This window comes from Pieris napi, chromosome 13 (genome assembly GCF_905475465.1).
Source record: "Pieris napi chromosome 13, ilPieNapi1.2, whole genome shotgun sequence".
Classification (NCBI taxonomy): Eukaryota; Metazoa; Arthropoda; class Insecta; order Lepidoptera; family Pieridae; genus Pieris; species Pieris napi.
Genome location: NC_062246.1, coordinates 1230465 through 1256732, shown reverse-complemented (window position 1 = coordinate 1256732; position 26268 = coordinate 1230465). Strand labels below are relative to the sequence as shown.

At 33.6% G+C, this 26268-nt stretch overlaps 1 protein-coding gene across 1 annotated transcript in view; it reads left to right on the top strand.

Annotated features, from left to right (window-relative positions):
* Positions 1–26038, top strand: part of LOC125055268 (diacylglycerol kinase 1) — a 70369-nt gene extending 44331 nt beyond the window's left edge. The window contains exons 4-24 of the mRNA XM_047657657.1: positions 9219–9292; positions 10330–10441; positions 11298–11409; positions 11792–11956; positions 12682–12804; positions 13533–13657; positions 13871–13947; positions 14117–14277; positions 15128–15241; positions 15313–15404; positions 16332–16472; positions 17035–17287; positions 18161–18247; positions 21319–21409; positions 21592–21694; positions 22929–23015; positions 23808–23963; positions 24247–24391; positions 24761–24829; positions 25436–25548; positions 25876–26038. Of these exons, the coding sequence (XP_047513613.1) occupies positions 9219–9292; positions 10330–10441; positions 11298–11409; positions 11792–11956; positions 12682–12804; positions 13533–13657; positions 13871–13947; positions 14117–14277; positions 15128–15241; positions 15313–15404; positions 16332–16472; positions 17035–17287; positions 18161–18247; positions 21319–21409; positions 21592–21694; positions 22929–23015; positions 23808–23963; positions 24247–24391; positions 24761–24829; positions 25436–25548; positions 25876–25968 (2493 nt within the window). The 3' untranslated portion in view covers positions 25969–26038. The remainder of the gene's footprint in view (positions 1–9218; positions 9293–10329; positions 10442–11297; positions 11410–11791; positions 11957–12681; positions 12805–13532; positions 13658–13870; positions 13948–14116; positions 14278–15127; positions 15242–15312; positions 15405–16331; positions 16473–17034; positions 17288–18160; positions 18248–21318; positions 21410–21591; positions 21695–22928; positions 23016–23807; positions 23964–24246; positions 24392–24760; positions 24830–25435; positions 25549–25875) is intronic.
* Positions 26039–26268: the final 230 nt, after the last annotated feature.

The following is a 26268-nucleotide window of genomic DNA, read 5'->3' as shown; positions in this document are numbered from 1 at the left end:
GTTTGTTAGCATTTGCAACCATTACATCATGCTAATCATGACTTGTTGAAGTAGAAGGAATATTGTAATAAAAAAAAAAGGGTGCGTGTACTTATGTACGCGCGTAAGAAGTTATACTTCTTTGGCATTATTAAAAATAGTTTTTGATTGCATGCAAATAATTAATTACAATTAAATAATCAAAGACTGGAAAAGGAGTCATTAAAGTCAATAAAGTTCAGTTTACATTTGAAAAATTAATTAAATAAATATTTATTATTATTCTCTTACATTAAACAAATAAAACACTATTTATCTTTAAAACATTTTTATTTCATTATACTATTTATTTTTAAGTGACTGTCTTCATCAGAATTTCGGTTTGTAATTTTAAATTAATCATTACTTGGTTGTGCATCTACGAGGCTTCTCCAAAACTAAAACTACTACTTGCTTTCTGCAACAAATAAGAGAATATTAATTTAAGCTCTGTCCATGCAAAACTTAAATTTTTTTATAATTCATATTATAAATTTTTTAACACATTTATATTAATATAATTATATAAATGTGTTAATAATATAATTTGTAGCACATGCTACAGACCTGGATAGCAACTTTCTTTTATTCTATTTAGAGATAGAGATAATTTAAATATAATACCGGTGTCTTCCTTGTAGGTTTCTTTGGAGTTGTTTGGGGATTCTTGTTGTTCAGTTCGACATGATTTTCTTTAACCTTTCTTTAATCCTACAAAATAATGAAATTGTTAAGTTATGTTGTCACTGTTGTGCACACCTTTGTTTGGCTTTTTTAGTATTCAAGTTATGTCAAAGCTGATTTATTACCTTGTCATTGTTGGCTTTTGGGATATCAATTGTTTCCAAAATGATTTTATTTGTAATATCCTGAAATATATAAATAACATCTATTAATTTAAGTATCATGGTGAGTGGTTCGCACTCAGGTATTAAGGTGTATTATACCCACTGTCCATTATAAGTGGGAATGGGCTCACTTCTGGCTGGACAGAGTTTCGGTACTACAAGTGCAACATGGATGTTTTGAGGTATTACAATATCTCTAACTACCTGTAGGGGAATAAAGTACTGTTGTGAGCATATGCCTATGCTTGAAAGGTTGAACCTTGAACATCACCATACATCATATTTATAATTAACATTCCTACCTCGACACCATCACAATCAAATTCATTGAAATCTACTTCAAACCGTTGCGGTATCATCTCTGCCATATCCATTGTGTCTCGAGAAGGTGATGGTGGCTTTGTTCCACCTCCAGTTTTAGATGTTTCACGGCGATAAGATGACAACTCTTTTTTTGTATTCAATTTAGTGCACTTCCACTGATTCATCAATTGTTTTTTGTCTCTTGTCCTTATATTTGCTAGATTAAATCTGAAAAATTACATGTTTTGATTAAATAATGTGGTCATTTTTTTGAGATGCAGGTACTTATTAAAATGTTTACTTCTCTGTTATATCGCTCCAAGCCTTCATTTTCTCCTTATTAGTATTCGTGCTTAAATCTTTGTTCTCAATTATTGATATATAGAATATTTCTAAAACGTTGCTGTAACAAACGCAATAAACATAAGCAATGAATAATGGTTCATGTTTCAGTTTTAATCAACAATAATACTCGATAATACCTACGGATAGTTAACCTCAATTGTATTGAAGCACTCAGGAAGGTTGGCACAGTTTTTTCACAAATATTTTATCATATTAATTAGTTTTGATTTAGATATTAAATTTAAATCACTTCTGATTATAATTCAGACGCACATATAAAATTCGCACTTGTATAATGAAAATAACTAGATACATAGATAATCTTTTATTTTAAACAATAATTCAAACTCCTATATTTGTTTAAAAGGTAAATGTCAATGTCAGATGTCAATTGTCATGGATATTCAAAATTCTTGTTAAGCTGCTAAGCTAAGAAATAGAATATGCGTGAAGTTAGCTTATATTCTATTTCTTTTGTAGATTGCGCACGCTATAATCACACTCCGAATTTTGTGTCATAGGTGCGCGCGCATCGTAAAATTTCACTCTCATCAAATTTTCATAACGCGCCTAAAGAAGTATAACTTCAAAAAAATATCAAAAAAAAAAACGAATGTTCCACCTCTATCAGCAAGGCTCAGTGAAATAGGAGCATGCACTAACATTACTGTGGGAACTTCATAGATTCTTTCAACTTTTGACAGCATTGTTTCAGATCTTCTTCTTCAGCCAGTTCTTCTCTTCCGAACTAAAGATTTGAGAAACACAAAATGTAAATTTTTCTACATGTTTAAATGCTAATTAGATTTGACTATTGGCTGATGTAAATTATTTCCATTTCAAGTATCCCATACAAGAGCCAGTCCCATTTAAGAGTGATCCCCATGTGATGCTCGTTGGCTGTTCTTGTGTTTTGCGGCAAAATATTAGTTGTTCAAGTCACCTGCAATCTTAATCATCCTTTGGTAAATTTAATGTAGGTTTATTCTTGGCATCTCCACACAGCATCATTTGGATCGTCGTTCCTTCGTAAATGCAGCAAGTTAGTGGAACTTCTTGCCTTCGTCAATCTTTCCTAAACATAGGTTAATTCAAGCAGCTGCTAAATAGGCATCTCCTGGACAGGCGATTCGGCCGTATTCACTTAATTTCAGATGGGATTGTGGTCAAACCTTCCAGTCCAGTCTGTCCAGTTCTGTATTAAAAAAAGATGATTATATTCTTTTAAATCTTAGTTGTTCATTTAGTTTCTAGAAGTGTGCAGCTTTTTAAGAACCCAGTAATTGCTTAAGCACCTACTAGCCGGTAGCTATACCATGAGTTTGACAAAGTTTAAAATGCCTTTGTCAAATATGTGTATAAAAAGTAATGGTGGTCCCCGGTAATAGGCTATTTGACAGTGATTTTAAAAAGTATCAGTGACTATAGAACCATTACGAATATTTTTGTTTCTGAAATATTCGTATAACATAGCATAATTTTTATTCTGGACTTTTTGATAAATCATTGATCATTTATAAGTTATTCTACAGCTTTTGGGAATGGAATCTCGCTGTTGGCCTTGACAGATTAGCTTGGGCTGTTTTGGCGAACGTAGCTCGGTCGGAAAGGGCTTTTTCCTGCGACTAGTGCAAGGGCGTCTCCTGTGAGACTCGGACCTTGGCTTGGGCCGTCGCGGGGTGAGCGAAGTACGAAGTAAAGCCTTTTAAGTTGAAAGCGGCTTTAACCCTAATCGGATTTTGATTTTACTTTACCGCGCGAATGGCTATTAATTTTTCATTGGCAATTTTACACCATAACGCCTTTTATTTTTTATAGATGACATTACAACTTTATTTTCTTTTAGTCAAATAGGCCATTACAATACTAAGTCAATTCGTACAATACCTTGTCCAACTTATGGTAAAGCTACGGCTATGCTAAGCTAACCTAAGCTATAGCTGTAGTTTATGGTACAGCGAAGGCCGATTTTAACAAACTAAGCCTACCAATTTACTTCAGTTCCATAAAAATGCCACAATACGTATAGATTTGGTTGATATCAGGATTACTGTAAAAAGTTTTCGTGGAAAATTCGCCATTTGATCGTAACAAGCAATACATAAACATTGGCCATGAATACAAATCGTTTTTTCTCTTCATTGATGTTTTTTCATTGAAATTGGAAAATAAATTAATTCAAATGTGTTTATCTCTCTCACTTTAGTCGGTTGCTCGTGTCTGAGCGTCGTGGTCAGCAAGGAAACATCTGGAGCGGACTATCTGTTCCACTGGTATCCGTGCGCCTCTCTTATGTTACACTTATGGTACAGTTTTGAGAACGATGAGTCTTTCATGTGATAGAACAATCAGCTTGGTGAATGGCCACGTGATCTTTTGCCTTCTCTGTTACCAACCACGACCAGTTTCTTCAAGCTCTCAATTGCCTCTGCGCATTGTATAGCTAAAATAAGATTAAGAGCGACCTGCGAATTATTCGCTGTCGGCATATGGTAGACAACCACTATGTGGAACCAGCTGCCCACTGAAGTATTTCCGAACCAATTCGACTTAGGGTCCTTCAAGAAAAGAGCGTACCTATTCTTAAAAGGCCGGCAACGCACTCGCGAGCCCTCTGGCATTGAGAGTGTCCATGGGCGGCGGTATCACTTAACATCAGGTGAGCCTCCTGCCCGTTTGCCCCCCGTTCTATAAAAAAAAAAAGACGGGCGAGTTCGTATGCGGAGTTGGGTCAGGATCGATGTATTGGCATTCACCTCCAGCACCACTTTATTGCTGATATCATTACACACTATTATACGCTAATTTAATTTTCCGAAACATTTTAAATAATAAATACAACAACACACGAATTTTCCAACTACGTCTTCGATGGCTACAGTAAATTGCATTAAACATTTCTAAAGTAAACAAAATTGATTTATAGCTTTACTAGGATTTTTCTAACTTTATCACAATAAGAAATATTTACGTTGTTTATATGTAGAAGAGATTTTTAATCCTAAATTCGTACGTTCAAAGCTCAGCTGTGAATAGTAATAAAAAGAAAATCTTCTGGCATCTCATACTCGAATTCTTCGAGAAGACAACAGAATGAATGCTACTTATTCAGAGTTTAATATTTTCGGAAGTGGGCTGATCAATCTAAGTGCATTATTAAGCGCCTATCAGGTAATACGTAACAGGCGAATAAGTACAAATTTTAAAATAAGTAATTATTAAGCTTAATTTATAATTATTATTTATTATTCTCTACGCATTATAATAAAAAAACCTCAACCGCATATAAAAAATAATATTTTTTGCCGTAGACGGTTTAAATATTATCATTTATGGACGAGAATTATTTAAATTTATTAGCATCAAGTTTTATATTGTGTAGGTTCTATTTGAAAAACACTTTTCTTGAATAATTTCCAATAGAAAATATCCTTTGAATTTGCTTTAAAGGATCAAGATGGCGGTCGCTAGGCGCCAGCGGTTGCTAGGCAACGCAGCCTCCGCTACCTAGTAACCTAGCAACGGAACATCCGTTGCTACAAACGTCGTCCCACGATTGGTGGCGAAAATATTTTCGTTCAACCTTCATAGTTCTTTTTCAAACAGTTGCTATTAACAGGCATACTTGAGGATTACAATACTAAGGAAAACTTTTAATATTTTAAGTAACCTTTTAGAAAAGCTTTAAAAGCTACATCGTTAAAATGTTTTCTGCATTTATACGAAGAGACTTAGTTCTTTATTATAAAGTAAATCTGATATTGATTCTTTTTAACAAAGGGGTAACTTCGTTAGTATGGTATTAATTTCGAAAACTATTAAACCTACTTCGAAACTCATATAAATCACACTTTAAAAAAAATTTATTCATTATAACAATGATTTGGGAACTCTTTTAAGTAAAAAATACATGTGACATGGTTCCCAGCTCTTCAATAACGAACTTAATAGTTGATTCCATAACAAAATTGAAATATTTTTTAAATTACATTTTTTATTTATTGAAGTAAAGTGAAGTGAAGTCTTTGGCGCTTTGGTTAATTTTTTACGGAACGTCACGAAGATGTGCAGCGTTTTTGTCAAAGGAATGGGAGAGAGCGACTGAGACCGATTGAGAGAGAGTGAGAAGGGTGAATTACCTTACAGAAATTCTATTTTTAAAATTAAAATTTAATAAAGAGAATTTATGAAATATTAGTATTTTATATTATATGCCAGATAATTTGAATGACGAATTATAAACTAAAATGCTACGTGTCTTTATTATCGCAAAATTAGTTTGCCAAAGAAGTTTCACTGACATGTGTACTTTGTACGCACGCTCATTTTTTAAACAAAAAGCATTACGCGAGTGCGAGAACGAGTGTGTGGGTGGATAAGTGAGTGTAATGTGTAACTACAGGCTAGGTCTCAGTATCATCTCAAACTCTGCGTAAGGTGTAAAATAAAAATAAAAATAAAATATGTTTATTTTGGAACATAAGATACATGTATCACTTATTCCACGTCATTAAATTTCAATTTGTAGGCATCCCTACTCATCGGCAAAGAAGACAGAGGGTGTAGGCCGAGAGAAAAAGCCGGCGTAAAAAACTCTCGGTACTCTTTTAAAATATCAAATCATCAAATAACACTTATTTTAAAACAAATATCGCAAATTAATTAGAGGTAGCCTGTCTAGCACTAGTCCCAGGCCCTTTTATCAACTAGATAATCGTTGACTTTATAGTAAGCCTTTTTACACAGCTTTTCTTTAATACATTTCTTAAATTTATTGAAAGGCAGAGATAAAAGAGCCTCTGGGATTTTATTAAAGAAGAGTATCCCTTTCCCCAAAAAAGAATTACTAACTTTGGATAGTCTAGTACGGGGAAATTGCAGCCTGCGTTTGTTCCGTGTATTAACATTGTGCGTATGTTCTATTCTAGTAAACTTATCACTATTTTTGTATACATACATAATATTTTCATAAATATATTGCGAGGGAAAGGTAAGTATATTAATTTCCTTGAATTTATCTCTAGGGAATCTACATTTTAAATTATAGATTGCACGAATAGCCCTCTTCTGCAGGATGAAAATAGTTTCGACATCAGCAGCATGACCCCATAATAATAAGCCATAAGTCATTAAGCTATGAAAGTAACTAAAATAAACAAGTCTAGCTGTATCGACATCAGTTAGTGAGCGAATTTTTTTAACCGCGTAGGCTGCAGAACTAAGTCTCTTCGCCAATCCGTTAATATGAGGGGACCACTGAAGTTTTGAATCCATGGTGATTCCGAGAAATACAGTTGTATCATCCAGATTCAATTCCTCATCGTTTATAATTGGTCCAGTATCCATAACCCTTGCATTTTTTGCAGAAAATTTAAGGCATTTTGTCTTTTTTGCATTAAGTAGAAGGTTATTCATACTAAACCAATGGACATAACAATTATATAACATTGTATTCAGAAGCCATTTCTATAACCGTTATTAGTGGGCGGTGAGCGGGTAGATATTGAGCATCCTATTTAATTTATTTTAGATGTAATCTGCCTACATATTGCGTCTGGCGAAGTTGGTACTGCCTGACCGACGACAAATTCCCTATTTATTTTAAGGTACCTACTTCAAATTTACTTTTCATCATAGACATACCATTTATTACTAACAAAAACGCAAAATAACAATAATCAAAGTGTGTAATGTGTGTGTGTGTGCTGTGGTTGTAATTGGGCCTGGCTCGGCATTATGCTGAGGAGCAGAATGTTCCAAAGCGCTGGTCATTCTACCAGAGACCACAGCAGCTAGTTTGCGCCTCAGTCGCAAAAAAAAGAAAGAAAAGGAATGTAATAATACTTAAGAAGAAAAAAATATATATTAGGAGATGAAAAATATATTTTCCTATGCTGCGATGACGGTATACTCTTATGCTTGAAGATTGACGTATTATACCAGATACTAACGTATTAAAAAAATGATATTTCCAAATCTGACTTTTGATACAAAGTTTTACAGCAACATAGCGTATTGTATTCGTTGGAGTCATATATGACAATAGTCATATATATCTTTGATATTATTAACAAGCATATCGTTATACATATAGGATTTTAGTATATTTTTAATACTTTGCACCCGTGTACACATAACAATAGCATTTGAATGTCTCGTTTGTCGAGCGTCTTTCAATTATTAAACTGTTCGTATTTAAACTGTGGCACGAGGCTGAGTGGGCCGTAAGCCCTAAGGGGAGCTCCACAAATAGATTCTACTTTCTAGGAATGAATATTAACAGTATCTGTTTACTTCAGTACATAATGAATAGAGTTTATTTGTTTTGAGATATTTACTTTAATGAATATTGCCATTATTGGCGACGCTTCGATAGAAATAATTTGATAATATTTATTTGTCTTACTTTATATCGGATGAAACTTTGTATAGAGGTCGATCGTCTGGACTGTCTAGAAATTTGATTTTTTTTTAGGTCTGGGCCTCAGATAAATGTCATTCATGATCATTTGTCAATGTAATAGGCAAGTAGGTGATCAGCCTTCTGTGCCTGACATACGCCGTCGACTTTTTTGGGTTGTTTCACGATGATTTTTTTCACCGTTGGAGCGAATGTTAAATGCGCACAATGAAAGAAATATTGGTGCACAGCCGAAGATCGAAGCTACGACCTCAGGGATGAGAGTCCACGATTAAGCTACTAGGCCTACACTGCTCTCATATATTTCTTTACTGATATAAAATGATTAAAACAAAAATTCATCTGACGATGGAATATATAATACAATAGATAATGCATATAAAATTCATTTCCAACACACAAATGTACAGTATTTATTATATTCTGAACCTAAATAGTTTATTTTATTTTTTATTACAGTAAAGTTTAAATAAAACACTTTTTTACTGGATTGAAGTTATGTATTATTATAAATTTACAATTATTTTACATAATTTTAAATTTAACCGACGTTTCGCGTGCTTTACAGCGTGCGAGGTCACGGTGAATGAAGACAAAAGTTGTTGAATGTCAAAAAGTATCTTTAACTTTAACATTGTCTACAGCTGTCAAATTGTAAATTTATAATAATACATAACTTCAATCCGGTAAAAAAGAGTTTTCTTTAAATGTGTAAAGGTTATGTCAATAAAAGACAATACTAAGTTCTTTTGTTTTAAAATATATGACAATTACTGTGAACATACAATTATTAAAATTTATTACCTAGTGAAAGTTTTCAGAGGAGTTGTTTGGATTAATACCTGCAGCTGAGTTTCTTTAGACGTCGAGGCATAATACGAAATACTACCCGTATCACCTCGACATCCGCCGTTCCACAACTGAGCGTTTAATAAGGCAGTTTTTAAAGAAAAAACTTAACCAACCAACCAAAACTTAAAACCGGATTAAAGTTATGTATTTTTATAAATTTACAACTATTTAACATAATTTTATATTTATCCGACGTTTCGCGTGCTTTACAGCGTGCGTGGTCACGGTGACTGAAGACAAAAGGTGTTGGATGTCAAAAAGTATCACATTTATAAAAATACATAACTTTAATACGGTTAAAAAGTTTTTTCTTTAAATGAGTAAAAGTTAAGTCAATCAAAGACAATACTAAAGGCAGTTTTGTTAAAGAGATATTGCACCTACAATGCGTTTTGTTTTCTTTTCCTTATTTGAAATTTAATTAATTTCAGGACATCGACTATGAAGGTTTCAAGTGGTTTCTGGACACCTTTCTCGAAGTATCCACGCCTGATGAACTATCAAGGTGAGTTACCAATATCAAATACGTAAGAAGTAAAAGTATTTAATTCCAAAAAAGGAAAACACATAAATTAGATCTCACATAGACTCAATGGAAGTAATTTATAAGTTATTAGAACTATCAAAGTCTTTTACGCAATTTTATGAATATCTACTTCTTTTGGCGCGTTAGGGAAAAACGGTGAGAAACACCGTCAAAAAAACCGACTTCCTGAAGTTAGCATAGTCAACATTTTAAAATAAAAAAATGTCCATTTCTTTAATTATGTAGAAATAATTGTTTTGTGATATTTAAATAAACTTTATTTAACTAGATAATGCGTTATAATAAAACTTTCAATGTAATAAATACCTTTTTTCTATTGTTAGTGTCGTTTTTTTCTAAAAAGATTTTTATCTTGTTACGCCAAGAAGTATAACTTCTAACACGTTTTTTACAGAATAAAACCTTTTATTTCAGATACTTTAACACTTAAACACATTTATATTTCTATCATCTCATTATGTGTACTTGTGCCCTTTTTTGGCCTCACCCAAATCCCGCCATTCCTGTCTGCACTCTGCCACCCTCTACCACCTGCTGTTTCCTTAATCTGGTCTATCCACCTTCTAAATTGTCTTCCTCTTTTGCGTTTGTTGTACCTTGGGCACCAGTTAAGTACTTTCTTGCTCCACTTTTCTGTTCCTCTTTCTATGTCCCCCGCCCATTTCCTTATAAGTTTATTTAGTTTTATTGCAACATCTGCTATTACATTACATTTATTTACAGAATAATACAATCTTAATCATGGTATATTACATTTTAAAACCACAGTGTATTAATGTAACAATAGCAGTCTTATCATGAGCGCGACAAATTCATATAAAAATAATTCTACGTATATTTTATGTTGCTTAACGCCAATCTAAAAGATCGGATGGGTAATTTACTTGCCTCGGTAGCAAATACCTCGACGTTCTCTCACTGGACAGCTCGCGCTACAGCTCGGGTCTGCACACGCTCAACTCGTTCTTTTAAAACATCTCAAAACAAATTTTCAGACATTTATTTCTCTCGTTCGTACGCCGTGACAAGCGGCCAGCGTTACGCGAAATGGCGGCCGCGAGCTCCACCGCTGCCTGCGCTGCTGTCACCGCACATGGCGATCATCAGGTAATAAATGCGTTTACACGTATTTATTTGTTTAACACAGAAAAATTGTTTATTAAAATGTATTTCATAATTTAATGGCGAAATTCCATCTCACACTTCAGGCAATTCATTCACGATCTCCGCCATTAAGTTGTGGAATGCGCTGCCCGACTCCGTACGATTGGCTACCTCTCTGTCATCTTTAAAACTCTTCTGTATAATCATTTCTTAACCTTATCCTATCCTGATCAATCGAGACTTGTATAAATCTTATGTTTCCTTTTACATCACTATTTGCAGTCCATGTATTTGTAAGATTAGCTTTTAAGTTTTTAGTCTGTTGTTAATATTTTTTTTTGTATTACTTTAGATTAAGGTACTATGTATATATATATATTTTTTTATATAACATTTGTTTCTGCACTTCTCGCACGAATCATGTTTCTTTTTTTTTAGTTTTTTCTTTAACTAGGGTTGCCTGGAAGAGATCGCTTATTAGCGATAAGGCCGCCCGTTGCATCCCTTATAATTTTTTTGTATTATGTTTGATTTATTGTTTTTTGCAACGAAGTGTTAATAAACAAAAAATAAATAAATATAACGCGCAGAGGCTATGAGAACTTAGGGAAACTGATCATGGTTGATAACACGGAAGGCAAAAGATTGCGTGGCTGTTCACCAACCAGATGGACCGATCAAGTGAAAGACTCATCATCCTCAAAACTAAAACTGTAATAAGAGAGGTGTTGGCAGAAACCGGTGGAAACAGATAGTCCGCAGAGTCTCTCAGACATGAGCTACCGACTGAGACAATGTATTTTAGTATCGAAAATATAATTTACAAATTTAGTAAGTACCTACTGTTTGGTTTTTCTAGGGAAAGTTAAGTCTAGCTTCGAAGATCCACGGTCTGGCAGAAAGGTTGCAGCAGCTAGGCAAAAGCTCCAGTGACCCTGTGGATGGAGATAAGGCGTCTCGGAGTAGAACTGGTAACTAAAGACAATTCAAGTGATTTAAGATAAAATCTTTAGATTATACTTTAGATTATTTATTTCTATAATTATAATTATTTATTGATTAATAAAGATAAATACTTTAGACTATAATTGAGATCTGCATATTTTAATATTTCATTAAAAAACTTCTTTTAATGTAATACTTACAAAAAAAAAACTTGGATTGGAGTGCTTTACAGCGATCGTTGTCAGCGAAAGAGTTTCTTCTTCTTTCTTTCTCTTTTTAAAGTAGTTTTTGCATACTAATTTGTTAATCACATCTTTGAGTTTCGGTAATCATATATTTTGCCTGTTAGTACAAAGTTTTTCTATGTCATAGAAATGTTAGATAATAATATAAAATCATTCTTCACAGGCAGCGTCCACCCAATGTTCTCAGTAACAACCCATCCGTCCTACTCCGCTCATGAACTGGGCGTCGGCAGGAATGAGACCAGTCCTTCTCATAGTCAGATGTCCAGGAACTCCAGCAGGAAGAGCAGCAACTCGCTACGAGTCAACCAGTCTACTAAGATCGAAGGTACCTATTATTTTAGCAGCGCGCTTGCGAGCCTTCTGGCAGTACGAGTGTCCATGGGCGGTATTACTTAACATCCTCCTGTAACGTAAAATCCTGTAAAGACTCTCTTGTTAAAGGGCAATCAGCATAGACCTGGAATATGGGCAATGCGTCCAGCCTTTAATTTTAGTATGGTATCCCTAAAAGTTTGATATATAATGTTTTGGATTAAACTTGATACTTGATTTTATTTTATTATTTTTTACATTGATAGTAACTGTATTTCTATAAAATTAAATACTATACGTATTTAGTCTTTTACTATTGATACTTAAAATTACTAGCATTGCATGGAAAACTATAACTATAATTAAGTATTATTATAAAACACAACTTTATTCGGAATAATCAAAATCAGAATCCAAAAAATCAATAAAACAAAGTTTAGTTTATATCTGTTAACTATTCGGAAAAAATATATAATAGAAATAAAAATGAGTAATTGCATGAAGTATCAAGACAATAAATCATACTAACCTAAGAAATTGAATAACATTCTGTGTTGCCATCCGTAAGTTTTCAAATAATTCAATTATCTTCTTTCATTAGCCAGACTCTATTCACATAGTCAAACAGCGTCTCGCCTTTCATTTCACAGAGGTATTCTAAGATTTTATTATGTTACATAACAAAAGAATGAATTAGAGAAACAAAGAATTTCTGTAACACTGTCCTTTATATTCCAGACTTTAAGCACCTAATGCGTCGGTCATCGACTGTGGAAGTACACACCGCTCGGGTTTCACTTAAGGATATCGTGTGTTACTTATCCTTGCTGGAAGCTGGTAGGCCTGAAGATAAGCTGGAGTGTAAGTAATATTTCTTCCTAATACCCTACCATCTGGAGAGATTTATCCCCGGGCTGTGGAAATAACTAGCTAGATTTAAATACAAATGGAGGAAATTTTATTCATATTAACAGGTTTTAACTTAATTTCAATTAATTTCTTACATTGCAAATTTTTATAGCAATTACATTATTTAATATTAATTCTTATAAGTTTCAATAATATATAACAATAAAACCATCCAATAATAATAATTACATTTGATTTTTTTTACACTGTCAATTAACATCTAAAGATAATCTATTTAATCACTTTTTGTTAACTACAGCTTCTATAGTAGCTAATTTATTATATTATTAGATATAATAATAGTTAATTTCCTTATGAGTGGAAAATGAGATGATCTAAATATACGTTTATAACTGAATGTAAGATCAAAACATGGATTCGACGCAAAGAAACCTTATTACCAAATTCAGGGTGTTGCTATTTAATAAATAAAAAAAATACTCATGACAGAAATATAGTTGTTGCAAAATTTATTTAACGCTAGTCCCCACAAGGGTAACTCTGTGAGATTACAAGTCCGTGGTACTGTTTGTTTAGAACATTTTTTTAAGAAAAAGATGCTGAGAGAATATTAGAATTTGAGCGCTTCATTCTACGCATCAGTGTGAATCGGATCAATTTATGTGTCTTAGTTAATTCAGAATCTATGTTAAAATGTGTGTTAAAATAATTATTTTTAGTCATGTTTCGCCTATATGACACGGACGGCAACGGTGTATTGGACACAAATGAAATGGACTGCATCGTGAACCAAATGATGACGGTCGCCGAGTATCTTGGTTGGGAGACATCTGAATTACGACCCGTAAGTTATAAGAACCCTCTTAAAAAGACGGAATTCATAATAATATTTTGCGTATATTTGTATCTAGTATTAATCTTGGCTTTTTTCCATTTGTGTTTTTGCAATAGTCATAACAAGATTGAATTTGTTTTCCTCTATCGTGAATATAAATTGCATTTACTAGATAATGTTAAGCCCTTAAATTAACCTCTTCTTCTTTTCTCTCTCTTCTAGATTCTCCAAGACATGATGGTAGAAATTGACTATGATGCCGATGGCACCGTCTCTCTTGATGAGTGGAAACGCGGAGGGTAAATGTTTTTTATAATAATTAGTATGTGAGGAATGTGAGAAAACCGCCACGTCTCAAACGGATGTCAAACATAAAAGGCTAATCTTACTTACTTATCTATAAAGCAATTAATAAAAAAAAAACAAGTGCAGAAATCTGAGGCCCATAATTATACTCTTTTATTTCAGAATGACTACAATCCCGCTACTAGTACTCCTCGGTTTGGACACGAATGTCAAAGAGGATGGAGAACACGCGTGGAGGCTTAAGCATTTCAATCGACCTGCTTATTGTAATCTGTGTTTGAACCTCCTGGTAGGGCTTGGGAAGAAAGGGCTGTGTTGTATTTGTGAGTATAACTTATAAAAACAAAGCTTAACGAATGGTCAATAGTACTATAAAGAGCCAATATACATATGTACTTATTTTTTGAATGGCTCAAAAAACTAAAACTATCTTTTCAATAATGCATACAGTTTAAAGTATGTTAATTATACAATTGGTTGCACAAGAAAAAAGTACATAGTATCAAAACAAAGTACAATTTCAAAATATTTAAAAATATATTTTTGACGTGGCGACGTCTAATAAATCGATGAACGCCGGCTGCACGCACGAAAAAGCATTTCTCATTGTCCCATTACGCTCATTGTCCCGTTACGCTGATTGTACGCTTGCATCTATCTCTCTTCCATTCGAAAAATAATGCAAATTATCATCCGTAAACCAACTTACAACAACAGACAACCATTTTTTTTATTATATAACGAGCACTGAAGTGATGTGGCTGTGTGGCGAGTAGTGGAGAATAGCAACATCGATTCAGCGCCAATCCTTTTAACGAGAAAATATTTACGACTGAAGAAATCACATCATGCGAAATAAAACATTTTCAAGTACTTTACTGTTCCCATAAAGTATAGAGTACAATTACCAAAGGGTTTCTAATGTAATAATCTTGTAATGACATTTTACATCAGTCCAGTCATATCGCCAGCCAAACTATACAACATATTTTTTATTTGCTCAAAAATTTACGTAGTTTCCTCTTCGTTAGTGTCGGAGGTCAATAGAACAGAACAAAATAGCCACCAGAACCTTGGGCCACTCAGAACTCAGTGGTTTCTTAGCATAGTCAAGGATCATTCTTTCTTGTTCCATCCTCCATTTGTTATGAGAGATTATAATACATTTTACAGTTTGTAAATTCACCGTCCACGAGCGTTGCGTTCAGCGTGCGCCTGCTTCGTGTATCGCAACGTATTGTAAAGCGAGACGAGCGCCCTCTACGCTCGCGCATCACTGGATTGAAGGTATGTTTAGCTGAATTAGTTATCACTAATGTTGTATGCGATATTCTAATGTGTGTATGTATGTTTTCCAGGAAATTGTCACGGCAAGTGTGCGCGTTGCCGGAAAAAGATTAAAGGCTACAATGGCATTACTGGACTCCACTGTCGCTGGTGTCACATTACTGTGAGTTAATTATTTTATAAATTTTATTGAACAGGGGTAAACGGGCCGTAGGCCTAATGTTTATTTCAGTAACTATACCATCTGGGGCCCGTGGCATATTCTTTTGATGGGGCCCTATATGTAAAAATCGTCACGTTGTACTCAGTTTAATTTTAATAAACTTCGCGATTTTCAGCGTACTCAATTACACGTTGCATATGTGCCACTAATGGCCGTAGGCGTCCTCTCTTAGGCGAGAGGGAATGGTCTGTAGTCCCCACGCTAGCCCAATGCGTATTGGAGACTCCACATTCATCCATAGAACATAATATCTCTTGGGCAGGGCATTTTGGCAGGGCATTTTGCCACCCTATTGTTACGTACCTGGTTTATTTATTTGCTTATCAATATTCCTACATCTACTTGTTATACAATATCTAAACAATTACATTACAAAAACCAAAAACGTAATACACATTCAGACATAAACATAAAACACAGTTAACAATTACATATTACCCACTTATACAAATAAATATATATTATATGCATTTATTATTATAATATGATCAAAATAAAAGAGAAATAACAAAGCGATTATCTCTAATAAATGATACCAGAGTTATTTATATTGTTGTTTAAGCAATTTTTAGTTATATTAAATATTTCTATTTGCTGGTAATTTGTGTTATAATTTGAAGGTATACGATACACGACTGAGTTATGTAAATAGTTTGTATTAGACCGAGGAATTTGATATACTTGGAAATCTGAACTGAAGAAAACTGTTACTCCTAAGCTAGACGTAGAACGCCCATGCGCATGTGCCCATAACTTTATATTCTGTGTTCCACTCCGAACGTCAGGCGGAAGTTAACGTAAATCAAAATACTTATAAGCTTAGGTACAGTTCAATATTTAATTATGTAAATGTTATCTTACAAACAGCTCCACAATCGCTGTGTGGGCAGTGCTGGTGGAGCGTGTACTCTGGGTCGTCACGCGAAACACATCCTTCCCCCCACCGCCATACGACCCTTGGTCTTGGATCGACAGCGCTCCTTGCCTCATAAGCCGCAGCCGGAACAGGTGATTTGCTTTTCACATTACATACTACGAAGTTTTATTAACCATTTTGTGATAATATTAAAAGGATGTTTAATCCTGACAATTTATTGAAGTTATACTTCTTTAGGCGCGTTATGAAAAATTGATGAGAGTGAAATTTTACGATGCGCGCGCACCGTGACACAAAATTAACAGAATGAAGTTGCTACGGCATTGGACATAATTTAAAAACAACATTCGAATAATAATAGAATTTATGTTACACTTAATGTAAGAGAATAATAATAAATATTTATTTATTTAATTTTTCAAATGTAAACTGAACTTTATTGACTATAATGACTCCTTTTCCAGTCTTTTATTATTTAATTGTAATTAATTATTTGCATGCAATCAAAAACTATTTTTAATAATGCCAAAGAAGTATAACTTCTTACGCGCGTACATAAGTACACGCACCTTTTTTTTTATTACCGAGAGAACTGTAGTGTTTAACGCATATCGGTTCGATTTCAGATTAAACAGTTACGAGCAACATAATTCCCGTTGAATAAAAAGTTTTGAAATTATAAATTTATTTCAGCAATCTCTTCCTATCTCCATCTCCATGCCATCCTCAATCTCCGCGGGGGCAGAGGAGAAGATAGAGCAAAAGAATGAGCACCGAGCTCCACCGATCTCCTTCCAGATAACACCTCCAGAGGGAACTTGTCCCCTTCTCGTATTCATCAACCCCAAAAGTGGAGGGAGACAAGGCTCTAGAGTGCTGAGAAAGCTCCAGTACATCTTGAACCCGCGACAGGTTCATGATATTGCCAAGGGTGGTCCTATGCAAGGTTGGTTGAATTTAGTTTGTTTGATCTGTTGTCTTGAAAATAAAACCTTTAGAGCAGTGTTTCCCAACCATTTCTGTGCCGTGCCCCATCTTAGCCTTTCTAAAATTATTATGCCCCCTATGTAAACTAAAAAGTTAGGTTTTAGGAGGAAATTACTAAAACGAACGAAACACAGTAAGTAAATTTTCAAAACATTAATGAAAAATTGAAATTGAAATTCCAAATAATTTAAAAAAAAAAACAAATAGCCCCTCCTAATAATCAAATTGCCCCCCTGTGGGGCGTGGGCCCCACGTTGGGAAACACTGCTTTAGAGTGAAGGTTAATTATTACAATTAAATAACATATAGATATTATATAATCTATAATGATATAAATGCTACTTTTTTTGGGGACTCTGTACAGTGGAGGTTTAAATTATTTGTTGAGGTTGAGGTTGTTAAATTTCTAAAGAGTTTTTTTATAATAATCTATAATATGAAAAGTCTAGTAGACTTAAAATTTAAAATTTGTTGGATACAGTAGAGATAATTCTTATTTGCTACGCGACATCTCATTTGTTCACAAATTTATACACTTTTAATTATTTCCTGTAAAGTATTAAGATGATACAGTCGAACTATAATGACGTAAGTGTTGCCAACATAATAAAAAATGGTAGTTTAGCACTGCAGTGATCTAGCAGCGCTACATCGACAACTATCTTTACCCACAGACTAGATCTAATCCCTCTTCATATTTTTATTTAAGTAACAGGTTGAAATAACCTATTCAAAACCCCGTATAATTTGTGTTTTTTTAACTTTCTAAAATCTTATGTGTTAATGAGATTTCTAATAGTTTGTTGATATGTTATTATGAATATTGTTATAGGCTTACAAATGTTCAAAGATGTCAAGAACTATAGAGTCATATGTTGTGGTGGTGATGGTACTGTCGGCTGGGTTTTGGAAACTATGGGTAAGACAAATATGTATTTACATAATAATTAGATCGAATGGATTAAAAAATATTACTTACAATTTGCTATTATCACGCAAATGGCTATCAATAAATTCAAATATCATTTTTTTTATTTAATAAAAAAAAAATAGGCGAAACAAATGACATCATAATATATACAACAAACATTATGTACTAACAAAGATCGTTTACTAATAATAATTTGCTTGTATGTGTGCAATGTGTATGTTACGGGTAATGCTAGAAGGTGGAGTAAACCTAGGTTTACTCGGGTTGACTTAGTATTACCCAAGCTTCTTGGGTAAAATCCGAATAATAAGTAAAATAAATTTTAATTCGGGGTTTACCCATGCTCACCTAGGTCTACCCAACTCTGTCTGGGTAATGTGTTGGCTAAATTTTAACAACAGTTTAGCAAATTTTGCATTAGTCTTGTTGGCAACACTGGCCACGCCGCCGCTTGCTTAGTGACAAAATGGCGACCGAACAGAGTGCACGTTCTTTTCGAGAGCGTTTTGATACAAAATTTCAAGAGTTATTCTCAGCGAAAGGATTAAATTCTTTTTACTTTAGTAACGAACAGTATTTGGAAATAATTAATTCGGTAAAAAGTGCAAAAGAAGCTAAATCGAAAACTACTTTACAATACCGGCGATTGAAGCGTTTTGATTTGTGCTCGGTAAGTGGCGTCGAGAAACTGATTGCTCCTCTATCTTCAAGTGAGACAACAATTAAATATTACGTGACTAATGATGAAATGTTCGATATTTTGCATGAAACTCATTTGGCTGTTGGACATGGAGGAAAACATCGAATGGAAAAAGAATGTAAAAAAAAATATAAAAATATTACTCAAGAAGTAATCAAATTATATTTACGACTATGCGAACCATGCCAAAAAAAGTTAAAGTCTGCTAAAAAAGGAATTGTTGTCAAACCATTGGTGTCAACAGAAATGAATAGTCGCTGTCAAGTAGATTTAATTGACATGCAGTCTAACCCTGACGGCGACTTCAAATTCATAATGGTCTATCAAGATCATTTGACAAAGTTTGTACAGCTGCGCGCGTTAACATCTAAACGAGCCGTAGAAGTTGCTTATAAGCTTTTGGACATATTTTGTATTTTTGGCGCACCTTCAATTCTTCAATCAGACAATGGCCGCGAGTTTGCAAATCACGTAATAGAAGAGTTGTGCTCGATGTGGAGCGGTCTGAAGATAGTACATGGCAAACCTCGCCATAGTCAGTCTCAAGGTAGTGTGGAAAGAGCAAATCAAGACGTACAAAATATGCTTATGACGTGGATGAACGACGAAAATTGTAAGCGTTGGTCAGAAGGTTTGAAGTTCGTACAATTAATGAAAAATAGGGCATTCCACGATGGAATAAAACGAGCTCCTTATACCGCCATGTTCGGTAGTGATGTCAAGGTGGGTTTAGCGTCGTCTTCTCTTCCAAAAGAAGTTATTGTCAATATTCACACTGAGGAAGAGCTCGAGAAAATGTTGACGGAATTTACTACCGAAGCAGAATCTAGTCCAGAATCCCAAGAAGAAGGACCGGAATCTAGACAAGAATCTCAAGAAGATTTACTAAATGTAGAGCTGGAATCAGAGAATTACCACTTACAGAACACGGAGATGAGAAGCGATATCGAAACAGAAGTTTTAAATACAAAAGAAGGTGAAAGGAACGTTTTATTAGAAATAAATTCAGAAGAAACGGCCAAAAAGAAAGACGAATTAGAGTGTAGTAGATGTATGAACCCAGGCACAAGTACACAAGAAATAAACTTATGTGAAATTTGTACTACTCAACAAAATATAAATAAACATAGATTATCTGCCCGATTGAGCTTAGAAAATCAAGCTAAGAAAATGAAAGCCTTATCTAATTTAAAATTTCCTCCATGTTCTGTTGGAGATACGGTGAGAGTCCAAATACCAGATGTCGATAGAGGAAGAGGCGAGTTTCGGAACGTGCTTATGGTAGTTATAGAAAAAGCTGGTGATCTGTATAGGCTAGGAAACGAACGTGGTACTATTGAGGAAATGTTCTCAAGGAATCAGTTTTCTGTGTGTCATGATAAACTGATTGATATCGAAAATATATCACCAGAAAAAAAAAGTTTACGAGAGCTTGCAAATGAACAGTCGCTTTCAGGAGGCCAGGGTTATAAAAGGTGTAATTGCAAAACAAAATGTGCCACAAAGAAGTGTTCATGCAAAGCTGCAGGAAAATTATGCAACTCAAAATGTCACAGCAGTTTATCTTGCTCAAATAAATAATTTTTATGTTTGTATGTTTTTCAGATAATAAATGTTTAAAATGGCCTTGGATTTTCATTTCACTAATTAATTAGACAAATTTTTAACATTACCCAGCCAGAGTTGGGTAGACCTAGGTTGGGTTGAGTAGAGCATGGGTAAACCCCGAATTAAAATTTATTTTACTTATTATTCGGATTTTACCCAAGAAGCTTGGGTAATACTAAGTCAACCCGAGTAAACCTAGGTTTACTCCACCTTCTAGCATTACCCGTAACATGATAAGTGTGTCTGAGCGTTTTGAGGTGGCATTCAAGCCTTAAATAATATTTTATTAATGTTTGAATAATAAAGGCCATATATATTATATACATTTAGAAAGCAGTATTGGTTTAGTGGCTACAGCGTGCGACTCTCATCCCTGAGGTCGTAGGCTCGAGCCGCGGCTGTGCACCAATGGAGTGCTTTTCTATGTGCGCATTTAGCATTCGCTCGAATGGTAAAGTAAAAGATCGTGAGGAAACCTTGCCTTAGATTCAAAAAAGTCAGTCGTGTGTCAGGCACAGGATGCTGATCACCTACTTGCCTATTAGATATATATATATATATATATAAGTTTGCAACACAGTGTACAGGCCTCTGTAATTAGTGTAATTGCACTCTTTTAACAAAAGCACTCTTTCATCTCTTTCTTACATATTAAATTTTCCATTTGAAAGAAGAGACAGGTCTTTTAAGTTAGTATTATACATATATAGTTTCGATTTATTATCAACCAGTTGTTTTATTTGATTTTTAGACAAGATTCAAATGGAGATGCAACCCGCAGTCGGGGTAATACCACTTGGCACTGGCAACGACCTGGCTCGTTGTTTGCGATGGGGTGGGGGGTAAGAAACAATATATTATTTTCTACTTAGAGTTTATTATCACTCAAGTAATGGAGTACATATTTAAAAAAATAAATTATAAATATGTTCATAAAATATCAATTAGAAGCTATTAAAGAAAATTACCATTAATAATTTATAATTAGTTTAGTTTAAAAATGCATTTATTTTAAATATTCTAGATACGAAGGTGAATCAATACACAAGATATTGGATAAAATAGCACGGGCAAGCACCATCATGATGGACCGGTGGCAGATACATGTCGAGAATATGACGCATGACGTATGTATTAATTCAAATATTAACTCAATGTACTCCAATGTGTGGCCGAATTTGCGCTTTATAAAGATCCTAGCTTTGGGCCGGAGTTAAATCAAATCAAATAAATTTAAATCGTACTTTACAGTACAGGCCTATTATAATACAAATGAATATTTAAACGATCCTAGTGCTTGAATAAGAATTGCTCCAGTATAAAGAGGGAACGCAACTGAATCTCTCGGCTGATTGAATAAATTGAATTGTTGAATTGAAAGTTGAATTGAAAATTGAATGAATTGAATTAAAATCATATCAAATCATTATCATTCGTTAGGAAATAGATTAAAAGGTTCTTCTTAATCAAAATTACTTTTCATTCAGTCAGTTGATAGAAAATATCAAAATATGTTATACATAAATTGTTCTGTTTCTTAATAAATTCGAACCATTTCACTGTATTTTATTTCTGTGTCAATTATTATACAAAATCATTCGGTTTTCGATAATATCGAACATCGATTTTGGGCTTTCGATTATGATATCGACGTTTTTCTAATATCGATCATCCCTAATTTGGGCAGCCAATAGCTCCCATACAAAGTATTTAAGTATTTTCAGAATATTAACTGATTGTCTCAAGAAAAATTCAAAAGTCGATGCTTCGATAGTTATGCGCATTCTTGCAATTATTTTAATTTAGACTCATTAGAAAGTCGGCGAAGTCAGCAAGACCTGCTTTTTTTACACGCTATTCTTAATGGGCGGATCGATAGCCCCTATTTGCTGTCGTTAATTTCTTTTAAAATTCCTTCACCATATGCGACAAGACACACAAAATTGTTCCATGTGCCTCGTACGAACTCGAATTACCTGCATAATTCACCAATGTTACGGGATTTATCTAACTATGACACTAATTATGAGGATATTGATATTTTCCACCTCACCAAAGAACATGTGAGAAAATATTTGAAGAGGCGGGAAGACTCTAATTTTGTTTAGGTTATATTTGGTGTTATTTATTGTTTTAAATATTAAATTTCAGTTTTCTGTATATAGTTTTGTCTATTGATGCGCTTATTTGTTTTATTTTTCGTATATAATATTGTTTATCTAAGTAATCTGTTTTGGCTTGCTGTACTAAGTGTTTGTTTTGTAATATTATGTATGTTAGCTGTAAGATTACTTATAATTAAATAAATAAATAAATTTACAGTTAAAACAGTTAACCTGTTAACAAAGAAATGTATTTCAGTGTGAATTGGTCCAAATGCCAGACTCCGCGCCCCATCCCACTTCGGTGCCATATAACATCATTAACAATTACTTCTCTATTGGAGTCGTAAGTATTTGCATCATTTAGCTTAGTGTTAGTACTTAAGTGTCTCCTAAATGCACGACCTAGGATCCCCAACTGTGCATCAATGAATTATTTGTATGTAATTAAGTACGTTTTCGACAAACGGGATTCGATTTTGAAACTTAGGTACCTTATTAGAACTTTATTAATGAATCCATACAAAAATTAGTTAGTTAATATTTCTCATTAGTTGTGTTAGTATAAGTTGTAAAAATTTAAGTTAATTTTTTTTGTGGCCTAGTATTGTATGACCCTTTTTAGGGTAAAAGCCTTCTCACATGTTTCCATTACATTTCTTTATCTCTGATTTCTCAATGAATTTCATCTAATTGTCTTGTTTTCATTTCGTTGAAAGTACATAATTTTATTTATTGTAACATGGAGCGCCGTTTTTTATTTATTATTGTCCTGTTCTTCGTTTTTCATATGTGTTACCTTAGTTACTCGCTTATAATAGAAAAAATATCATAGAAGCAGATGTAATCTAAAGCCAATTATTTTGTTTAATATTTTTTTTAGAAAGAATAAATACATAAATCAGTGACGCTACAACCTATTTAGGTTGGATTTATGTCAGATACATATTTTTTTTTATATATATTTTTTTATGATAATTTGTCAATCAAATGGGCTATCGCTATCGACTTTTTGGGTCTAAGGTTTCCTCATGGTTTTCCTTCACCGTTTGAGCCAATGTTAATTGCGTACATAGAAAGAACACCTGAGGTCTCAAGCTGAAAGAATACTATTTTAAAAAGAAAAAAATACTTTCAGGACGCAGCAATTTGCGTAAAGTTCCACACGGAGCGTGAAAGGAATCCCGACAAGTTCAGTTCTCGGATGAAAAATAAATTGTGGTACTTTGAGTTTGCGACGTCTGAGCAATTCGCCGCCAGCTGCAAGAATTTACACGAGAATATAGATATCGTTGTAAGTTATCATCTTATGTGTTAATGTTTTAAAATCACAGAATATTAAAATAATATATTAATATTCTATTTATTAGCTTTCGGCATAATGCTTGCGCTCTCCATCACATCTATAAATTATCAGGAGATAATTCCAGTCATATTTTGGCAGACATATTTTTGTATCTTATTGATGCATGTAAAATAAATCCTACATTATCTTCGCCTGGAATCAAACCCAAACTTCAGATCCCGGAGATTTTTTTAATACTATTGATTTTACATAATACAATTTATGAATTCAGTGTGACGGGTCATCGCTGGAACTAAACAAGGGTCCGGCATTGCAAGGTGTGGCATTACTAAATATCCCGTACGCACACGGTGGCTCAAATCTATGGGGCGCCAGTGGGGCTCATAGGAGAGGGCGATTTCCTAATGCGCAACAAGGTATATATACCGTTTTTGATTTATTAAAAGTGTTTTGAACATCGAACGTCAAAACGATTATGCATTTCATGGACAGAATATCGAAATTCGAAAAAGTTTGTATTAAAGAGTTTGCAGTTTTTTTTAAATATTTTATTACTAATCTGTGAAAGCGCCTGCATATTTGGCGCTAATCGTAAGTTTTTATTAATATTTTATTAGTTCGCAATAATAAACTGTAAACAACCAGTGTTAAACTCGTTTTTTTAAATTATTTAATTATATTGCATAATCTACTATATTAAATACTTTAAATTATATATACTTTAAATTTCAAAAAAGACATTAGTACCTACTGACTGAATTTTATGCGATTTTCGATGTTTTCAGATATTGGCGATAAGCTAATTGAAGTGATAGGATTAGAAAACTGCCTACATATGGGACAAGTGCGGACAGGTAGAATTTTTTTTATTGTTGTAAAGAAATGTGTACTAAAATATTCAGTAAATATTAAAACTAGAGTGAAACCTTAAACATGTCAACTTGCTACTACAACGTCTTCGAACAATTTTTTAATGAAAAAACAAAAATTGGGAGAAAAAGCCAAATCACATTATATTTCTTCTTCTTACTTAAAATGTCCAATAAATATTCAAAATTTCCGGCTGTACCTACAAAAAATAATCAGAAAAATACTCGGATCATACTGGTGGATGACTCAATTTGAACATATATAATATATAATTAGGAGTATATTTTTACTATAAATAAGGAATATTATAAATTGGCTATAGTATTGTATTGTTGGTTTACATTTTATCTTGTTAATAAACTATGTAACTGACTTATAAAACCAGAAGTACAACTTCTGGTTGTACATTTTTGTACATCTTGCTTACCCTTTTATACATCTTTTTACCATTTTTTACCTCTTGCTTACCGTTTTATACCTCTTATTTTACCTTTCAATACCTCTTGCTTACCTTCTTGTACCTCTTGCTTACCTTTTTGTGTCTCCTTTTTTACCTCTTTTTTTAACTTTTTCTATTTAATAATTTGTAGGTCTTCGTGCATCTGGTCGTCGATTAGCGCAATGCAGCTCCATCACCATCACCACGAAGAAGACCTTCCCCATGCAGATTGATGGAGAACCTTGGATGCAGACTCCAAGCAAGGTACCTTCGTTGGGGCACAATTTTTTATTTTATTTTATTATTATTTATTACTTAAGATGTCATGTAGAACATGGTGTAATGGTTGCAGCTCCTCACAAACGTTGTGTAAAACAAAAAAATTGGCGATTAAAAAGAGTGGCGGAGAGTTTATTGCCAGTTATTCTCTTACGTTCTACGCCCTTGATTTGAGAACTGGCAGTAGATGTAAAATTAGAAGCATTTAATATATAAAAATATACATTTCTTTTTTGACGTTCAAAAGTGTACATTGTGTTTGTTACCTATATGAATAAATGATTTTGACTATATTAGTTCATGATTTTCCAGATAACTATAACACACAAGAACCAAGTTCCTATGTTGATGGGACCAGCTCCGGAGAAGGGCAGGGGATTCTTCAAACTATTTACGCATTGTTAATTAATTCCTAATGTGCGAAAGAGACGAATATTGTTTTATTAATTTATAAAAAATCTGTAAATCAAACTCAAAAGCTACCTTACCTAAGTTACCTTAAACATGATAGCGCAGGAAAACTTATTTTAATGGATTCTGAAATTCAACAACCAAAATTACCTCTAAAATATGCTTTTGATCAAGTTTATCATAAAAAACAAGTCCTCGGGCGGCCTAACGCATATATCTTTTCCTAGAAATCTAGAGCTACCCGACATATTTGGACATTTATTTTTCAGAACTAAAAATTAAAAAGGGTTACGT